Source organism: Callospermophilus lateralis, chromosome 10 (genome assembly GCF_048772815.1).
Source record: "Callospermophilus lateralis isolate mCalLat2 chromosome 10, mCalLat2.hap1, whole genome shotgun sequence".
NCBI classification, from domain to species: Eukaryota; Metazoa; Chordata; class Mammalia; order Rodentia; family Sciuridae; genus Callospermophilus; species Callospermophilus lateralis.
Window position 1 is genome coordinate 11,412,801 of NC_135314.1, and position 8,745 is coordinate 11,421,545.

The 8,745-nt window shown below is 46.3% G+C and overlaps 1 protein-coding gene across 2 annotated transcripts in view; it reads right to left on the reverse strand.

Annotated features, from left to right (window-relative positions):
* Positions 1-8,476, reverse strand: part of Eva1c (eva-1 homolog C) — a 75,580-nt gene extending 67,104 nt beyond the window's left edge. For both annotated transcript variants that reach the window (XM_076868265.2, XM_076868264.2), the window contains exon 1: positions 8,077-8,476. In XM_076868265.2, the coding sequence (XP_076724380.2) occupies positions 8,077-8,236 (160 nt within the window). In that variant the 5' untranslated portion in view covers positions 8,237-8,476. The remainder of the gene's footprint in view (positions 1-8,076) is intronic.
* Positions 8,477-8,745: the final 269 nt, after the last annotated feature.

Genomic DNA, 8,745 nt, shown 5'->3' on the forward strand with positions numbered 1-8,745 from the left:
CTTTCATGTTCCCTGTTCTTTCCTATGGAGCTACCATTGGGTAGTCATCTTGGAACTGAGACCCCCACTGCTTGAGGCTTGGGTGCCCCCAGTGGGTCAAGAAAGTGTCTTGTGATTTTAACTGGGGCAGAGAACAAAATATTTGAGAGACCCTCTCTCTCTCAAGGTAGAGATATTACTCTTTTAAGTAGGAAGACAAAGCAAAGCATGAGGCCAAGTGTATTAGAAGTTGTACCGCTTATTTGCTCACAATTTCTTTTCTATCTCATACATTCCCTCTAGACTTAGTGTCTTTCTTCATGAAGTGTATCCTTTAGTAGTTCTTTCAGTAAAGATTTATTAGTGATAAATTTGTTTTTATTATTTCACATGCACTCTTGGAAATTAGTTTAAGTGCATATGTAATCCTGAGCTGACAGCAGAGGGATTTTTTTCTTAAAACCTAGAGAATACTATTTCAGTTCTCACTGTTGTTAGAGACACTTTACAGATAACATTTTTTCCTCTGCTTGTTTTTAAAATGGTCACTTTGTTTTTAGTATTTTAGTTTTGATATGATACATTTACAAATAATTCATTTTATTTGTTTTGCTTGGAATACTCAAATTTGAATCTTTCTTGAAAATCTATGATAGGATACTATGGCCTTGAGTGTTACTTGTTCCCAGTTTTCTTTCAGACATTTATCAATGTATATTGAACTTTCATTCTGTCCTCCACATCTTATAAATTTTCTTCCATATTTTCCATGTCTTTATCTCTTTTGTTTTATCCCAAATAATTTCTTTAGTTTTATTTTCCAGCTCATCGTTTCTCTCTTCAGCCATATCTAATCTGCTCTTTAACTTATCTATCAAGCTTTTAATTTTGATCAATATATTTTTTCATGTTAGTCGATATATTTGTTTTTAATTTAAATATTCTTGTCCCTTCTTGATAGTCTTTTGTTTCTTTTTCATTTGAGGAATTTTCTTTCTTTTTTCTCAAGGACTCTGTTGCTGCTGCTGTTGAATATTGCTTATGTAATGAAATGTTGAGTTGTGTGTTCATAATCAGCAGGATTATATCTACAGGCATCTTGAGGAGCCTGGGTTGATGTTTCCATGCAGGGTATAGCTGTGTGTTCATTTTTGCCAAGTACCAGGGATATCTTTTATCAGTTTCAGCTTGTGTTTCCCAGTAAAGGTAATGAATTCAAAACCCAGAGTCTCAAAAAAGCAGGTCTCTGGTTACACATTCTCAAAGGAGATTATCTTCTTTCACCAATCCTGAGCCCAAACTGAGACCGGGTTCCTTGTTGTCACTTTGTCACTTTCCTTTGCAAGGACTAATTTGCTTCTCATCCACCTTTTAAGGAAGGTTTAGTCCTACAAGGTCACAACTTTCTAAAGAGATCTCTTCTCCATTTCCTCCTGTTACACTAGTCTAATGCCTGTCTCCTGCCCTTGTGCACCTGTTGAATCCTGATTGTCAAAACCATCAAACAACCCCAGCGCATCCCTAGAATCAGCTCTGGCAGACCTCTCTGGCCTTCCTGCCCTTCCTTCATTTTTGTTCCCTGAGCACTTCTTCTACTTAATCATTCACTTATGCATTTAAAAGATATTTGTTATATCTTATTTAGCAGTTCCAGGTATCTTCTTAGAAAAATAATCTCAGAATAAATGCAGCCCTTACTCTACTTAGGTCTTTGGGGCTAGATGGTGTTTCCTTCGACAGGCTGTGGAATAAGAGCTGGCTCTGGCTGTTTAAGTGAACATTATGGAAGTGGCATTGCTTTGAACTACTTGTAATATGTCTATTTTATTTTCTTCCCTTGCTATTAGAAAAACTCCCTAAAAGTCACTTAACTTCATTTCACCTTGTCACTGCAATTTTCTGTGACAGTTGTGAGGATTTAAGTAGTTAATGAATGTGAAGTTTCTAGAACAGTGTTTGGTATGTGGTGATGTATGTGCCAGATAAACCAAACTATTGTTAACTCACCAATGTCTCCACTGTGCTGGGACAGTTCTAACCAGAGATGGTATTCATATGGGGCCAGGGAAGGGGTGGAACGTGGTTCCTGCCTTCCGGGAGGGTGGGAAACTCAGATTAGTCACTTGTTTAGACACCCTTCCAACCTGAGATTCTCCTTCTAGTTCTGAAATCCTGGTGATTTGGGGTTTCTCTTCTTCAGAGAAGGTATTTTCTCACAGAAAGGCACAGACACATCAGCGCCTTAAAGGAGTGGCAGAGATCTATAAAATTTCAGTGTGCTCTTGCCCTGCCTTCCTCAGCTCGGATGGTGAGTCTAGGTACCTTCGAAACTGGATCAGTACTGGGTCCAAATACTGCCTCAAACTTTTACTGGCAGCCATGGAGCTTGGGAAAGGAGGCCAGTGGTATTTGGGGGTTGAGACAGAAACAATTGTTCTCTCAATTGATCTCTTTTGTTTTGTCCCAAACTAGTGCCTTTTCAAGATTGCCTAAGGCACGAAGCTGACAGGAGAAGACAAGTGACTTCCACATTTTCATAGTCCTGAACCCCATCAGAAAAACTGTTTGAGAACACAGCTCTGAGATCAATGTGTATGTGTGTGTGTGTGTGTGTGTGTGTGTGTACACATAGTATTCAACTGTCAATTTACATGTCAATAAGCCAAACTTCCCCCCCTCCCCAAGATAGAACAACAAATACAGTTGGCCTTCTGTGCCCACAAGTTCTATCTCCATGGATGTAAGCATGTGCAGATTTTTGAAAAAATGAATAACTGGGTCTGTTGTGAACATGTGCAGACATTTTTTTACCCTTATCCCCTAAACAATGATTTACGTAGCATTTATGTTGCATTAGTTATTATAAGCAATTGGGAGATGATTTAAAGTCGTCAGTAAGGTATATGTAAGTCATATGCAGATCCTATGCCATTTTACATAGGATCTGCATATGACTTAGGCATAACAGGGCTTTCATAACTAGGGGGGTCCTGTAACTCTCCCCGGCAGATACTAAGGGACAACTACAGACAAGCTCAGAAATTCTAACACTTTTCTCCTACATTCTAGTGTATACGTAGCCTGCAACTACACCCACTTTGGAATGACGATGGGAAGATGCTAAAGAAAGCGTAGGAAAAGGTCAGTCTCCTCAGAAGGCACCTGAAATGGCAGAGTCCACTCCATGAACGACCTAGAAAGGTCAGGCAAATCGTGGTCACTTCTTTTTTCTTCCTGATCTTGCTGCCTTGACACTCTCAAGGACCAAGTCCCCAGCTTGGCCTCGGTTTAGTGCTGGAGGCTGCCCCAGCCCTGCTTACTAGCCGGGTGGTCCCAGGCAACTTGGTTACGGTCTCTGAGGCTACTTCTCATCTGTAAATGAGATTAATACTTACCTCATGGGGTTGCTCAGAGGATGAAATCAAATAACACTGAGCTCAATTAATCGTTGCTCCTTCCCTTTCTGTTTCACTCCTGAAAGTGCTGCTGGGCTGCCCTATCAAATAAAGCACCTGGGCGACCAAAGCCATCAATTACAGAACCACTCGCAAGCCGAGACACTTCCTTGCTGCAGAAAGAGCTGGCAGAACATTATTCACATATGGTGACTTTCCATGGAAACAGACAAGCAATTTCAGACACTTGTTCTTCATCTCTCTTCTTCTGTGACAGCTAGACACCTCCTTCGGACACTCAGTTTGTTTTACTTTGGTTACGAGTTGGCTTTTCATTGCATAAAATGTTTTAAAGTGAAGATAACTCCTGAAATACCGCATGATGTGACGGAGGCATAATAAAATGTGGAGGGGTGTGTGCGCATGTGTGTGTGCCCGTGGGAATGGAATGAGAGGTGTTGACTGGGAGGAGCTGGAAATGCACAGTCCTGGTCTCTCTGAGGGTGAGCCCTGGAGTCTGAAGGGGACACCCGGCCAGCCGCACCTGTGTGCCCCTGGATGAACTGATGCATGAGCAGGAGGAAGCCCTCCTCTTGACACCAGGGCAGTTGTTCCCAACTCTGCTTTAGAAAAGAGACAATGCCTGGCTCTTCCTGGGTCAATGAAATCAGAAGTCCTGGGGTCCAGCTGAACAAATATTTTTTAGTCTCCTCAAGTCATTCTGTGTGCTTCCAAAGTGTATTCAACTGCCATATTTCAATATTATGAAATTCCTGGCCAATGAAATAAGGAGCTGCCAGTCAGGTTTATTTATTGGGCTGCCAATGAGCTATGTTATAGGCTGATTACATCCCACTAAAACTCACACGGTGAGGTCCAAACTTCCAATACCTTAGAACGTGACTATATTTGGAGCTATGGCCTTTAAATAGGTGGTTGAGTTAAAATAAGGTCATTAATGTGGGCTCTGATCCAATATGACTGTTGTCCTTGTAGGGGGGATTAGAACACAGACACACAGAGAGGGAAGAGCCCGTGAGGTCACAGTGAGAAGACAGCCTTCTTCAAGTCAAGGAGAAAGGCCCCAGAAGGAACCAACCCTGCCAAGATCTTGATCTAGGACTTCTACTATCCAGAACCATGGAAAAATAAATCTCTGCAGTTTAAGCCACCCAGTCTGTGGCACTTTGTTATGGCAGCCCACGCAGACTGATACGACCTGGTACTAAGTGCCACTTGTTGCTTACTTGGGTTACTGATGGCAGGGAGCAGAACAGTGGCCAAGGAACCACGTCCACCATACAATGACCTTTCTTTGAAGCCAAGGGACATTTGAGGACAAGGAAGACCTTGCAGACTGCCCCCATTATTTTTGTCTCCCATCCCGTCTCCCTCCTGCTTCTCACACTTTTCCATTACATGCTAAAAGTAGGGCAAAACCAGGAAGAAAGGGAAGAAATGAGTGGAAAGAGAAGATTTAAGTGTGTCCTCATCAGAGAAACCACAGAATAAAACCAGCAACAACAAAAAGTCAACAAGTACTGAGGTGCCATGCAAACCAAGTCCAAAAGACATACTGAAGCCCCACTCTTTAAGGCAAAGGTTTTCATTGATGGGTCCCAAGGATACCGCACCCTCCTCTCAGCTCTTACCCCCACACTCCAGTGCCTGGCCTTGATCTCTTATACTTCCCTTTGCTTTCTTCAAAGCGACCCCTCAAAAATCAATGACCAATTTGGCTATCTCAGGCCAAATCCTCAATTTGAGAATGCAGTCAATAGAATGGAGCCCCATCCCAAAGAAGAAAATGGATGGAAGCCAGGCACATTTGAGGATGGGCTTAAGGATCAGAGGCACTAATTTTGCATGCACCATGCTTGCCTTCTCTAGGACACATTTTTTTAATGCAGTGGTGATAGTCTTCTAGTGGCCACTGGCAGCATCTCAAAATCCTCAGGGAAGAGAGGGAAGGGAATGCTTGGGAGCCTGTGTCCCAGCAGGCTCGGAGGTGATTAGCACAAGTCACGGGGCCAAGATGCAGCCTCTGTGTTATTAAGAGATCTGATGCTGGAATCCCCAGGGCAAAAAAATCAATGACCCAGGAAAATGACACCAGCTGACAGCCTCAGGCAAAGGCTCAAGGAAGAGTTGCAGAGAAGAGAAAGGCTTAAGTAACTTTCCCAAACTGCAAAGCCGACCTCCTGGGAGGCCCTATAGTGTACAGACTGTGGCTGGGACCCCTGACATTTTGGCACTTTCTTTCATATGTATAAACCACCCTCCTGCAAAGGAGTCTCCCTGCATCTTGCACCAGTTTTTGATGTTTCCCTTATTTAGAAAACAAGCCAGCATCTGTATAGTCAAACGTGCTCTCTGGTCCTCTGCTATTGTTGTAAAGCTCTGCGGGGGAGGGTCCCCTGTCTCTGTGGAGCCTCTGTTTCATTTCTATATACTCCGCCAAGTTCATAAAAAGGGGAACAGGACTGTCTGTCCCCAGGAAAGCAGGCCTTGAGACCACAGGGAATCACATGATCAGGACCTACTGCTTCAACCAGCACATTCAAGTGGACACGAAGACTCATGTTTGGAGCTTAGGAGTTTCCCTCCATGCCCTCTAACACAGGGCTTGGGGTAGGGTTCCTAAAGTTTCCTAAAGTTTCTAGTAAAATCAGCTGACTTTGCAAAACTTCATCTTTCTTCCTGAAACTTTTCTAACGTTTTCTTGATCCCATACTGTATAGAATTGGGGTTTAAACTTGAATGTGTCTGTGGTTTCTTCTCTTCTTCCCCAAAGGCTGACTTACAGGTCCCCAGGAAGTAGCACTGAAAAATGGGGCCGGGTTGTGGATGGACCTGGCAACAACACCACCTACTGCTGGTTGCAGGGAGTTTAAAGCTCTAGAATTTGGGTCCACATGGATAACAGAAGGAAAAGGCTTTTGTTATTCTTATTACTTACAGGAATCTGCATCAGAGCATCCATTTCCCTCAGGATGTAGTCTCCCTGTTTGATATGTCAAATTCAAGTGTGTAATTATTGCTACACAGACAATTCTAAGCTGGGGGGGGGGGGCAGTAACCTATAGACTGTAACAAGTATTGCAACTACTTCCCTAAAGAAACAAACTCTAAGTGTCTATAATCTGTGAAAACAATCTAATGGTTACAGTACAGTTTGCCTAAAGCAATATTTGTTCATTTGCAATGATGTCACCAAAAAAGGGCTTGTCAGCTTTTCATTCTTGCCTTACAATATTCAGAGCTAGATGTACTGAACTTAGAACTGCTCCCTATAGCTTAAATCAGCAAATGCAAAGCTTTTGTAGCAGCCAAGAAAGTTCTATTATAAAGAAAAAGGAAGAAGGAGGAGAAAGAACGAAAGAAAAAGTCGATAGCACTTGAAAAACCCGATGCATTTCCCCAGCACATTTACCACAGAGTTTTGATTCTCTGGGGCTTGATTTTAAGGGCCATAGTTTGCTTGCCAAATAGGCATATCTTGGCTTCCTTTGCCAGGCAGGAACACTGCCTTGATATTAAATATTCAAAGCAAAGAACCTCTGACCCAAGGGCTTTCAGCTAACAATGGCATTCTCTGTAAGTAAACCAGAAACCCAACTCAACTTTTGCTTTGCCAGTGTTCTTTGCCATGTACTAGTCTACTGCACAAACAGCACGGAGGAATGACTCCATTTACCATGATTATATTGCAAAAGACCCTGCACCAGGGGGCCCCAGACAGGGTCTGTGCAAAGCCTGGACTTGGCAGAAGATCCCTGAGAAGGGGGAGTGTGGGGCTCGGAGCTGCTTCCCGGGCTAGGCGGAGGGAGTGGGGGCTGTTTGCAGGCCTCCAGCCTTGCCAGTTGGAGACCCAGGGCCATAACTGTAACAAGGGCTCTTGTTACCTTAAACAAGTGCCGCGCTAATAGAAGCACATGTTTCTATAGCCATCACCAACCTCGAAACTTCATTGACTTTGCGGCCACACCTGCCACCTTGGAACTAACATCCTTTGCAGGAGGTTGGGTCGGAATTCCCAAAAAGAAAAGCCTTGTAGTTTACTAAGTAGGAGGAAGTCAGTACATTTGTATGTGTGTGAAGGAAACCAGGGAGACCGGGAATGTTGGGCACCTATTGGAAGTGAAGTCATGCCCCCCGAGTGTCCTCCCTGTTCTGTGAGCTTCTCCCCATCTCTCATGGAATCTCCACCAGACCTCTGTCGCCCGCAGGCTCGCTCGCTGCCTGCCGGCAAGGACTTCGGGTCTAGGGTCTCCTGCGCTAATCTCCTTACGTGGGCACCTGGGAGTCTGCTTGGGGAGCAACTTAACTATGTGGGTGGCAAAGAAAGTACAACTCCTTCCACCACAACACGTGTATCTTCTAGAGCTGGGCGCGGCACAGGGTTCAGCCTAGAGAGCCTCCAGTGAACGTGCTACTGTCAGGGCTGGGTCGCTGGTGTGGGAAAATTGACGAAGTTGACGCGACGGCAAGAAACTCCAAACACATTACACATCCTTTCTTGGAGTGGGGGGCTACCCTGCCGCCGCTGCCACACGCAACCATCTATAAGCCAAGAAAACTAAGAGCACTCCTCAACTTTAACCCAACCAGATCGTGGCCCCTCGGGCAGCTGCTCCCAGCGGAGGGCTCACCTGGGCGCAACCTGGCGCCCGGAACGCACGGCGAAGGAGGGCGCTCTTACCGGAGAAGTCCGTGAGTGCTGCGATTTCTTTGGAACAGACCAGGACCGTGCAGTAGAAGAGGCGCAGGAGCTGCCCGGGAGGCTCTACCTGCCTGCGGAGGGCGGGATGCTGCGCGGGCTGGGGCGCTGGCGGTGGGCGCGTGCGTCCTGGCTGGCGCATGGTGCGCTGCGCAGTGGGGCGCCCGCAGGGGCCCAGAGTGCCGGGGGATCGCCGAAAGGAGGGCGGCGTCACATGGCTGGGCGCGTCGGTGGCCTGTAGCTCGCTGCCCCCCGCCGCCTCCTGGCTGTCGGAGCCGCCTCCCAGAAGCAGCCAAGCCCGGGATCCCCAGCAAAGGGGAGGGGGCGGAGAACTGGGGCGGGGCGAGGAGCCCCGGGAAGGATCCGCGTAGTTTCCCCGGGAAGAAATCTCCGCTGCCGCCGCTGGTAAGGAAGCAGGGAGGGTGGGGGGCCTAGAGAAAGCGTAGCCTTCACCCTGCGGAGGCCGGTGGCTGCTGCGTAGCAGGCAGGGGAGAGCGCCCCCAACCGCGCTCCCCAATCTGCGCCACTTGAGCGCCTTCCACGCTTGGGTCACAAACAGGGAGACGGCCCGGCACTCCTGGCCCAGCCCGCGCTGGCGGAGTGCCAGCTTCACCCTGGTCAGCCGAGCAGCGCGACCGGTGCCCGTGACGC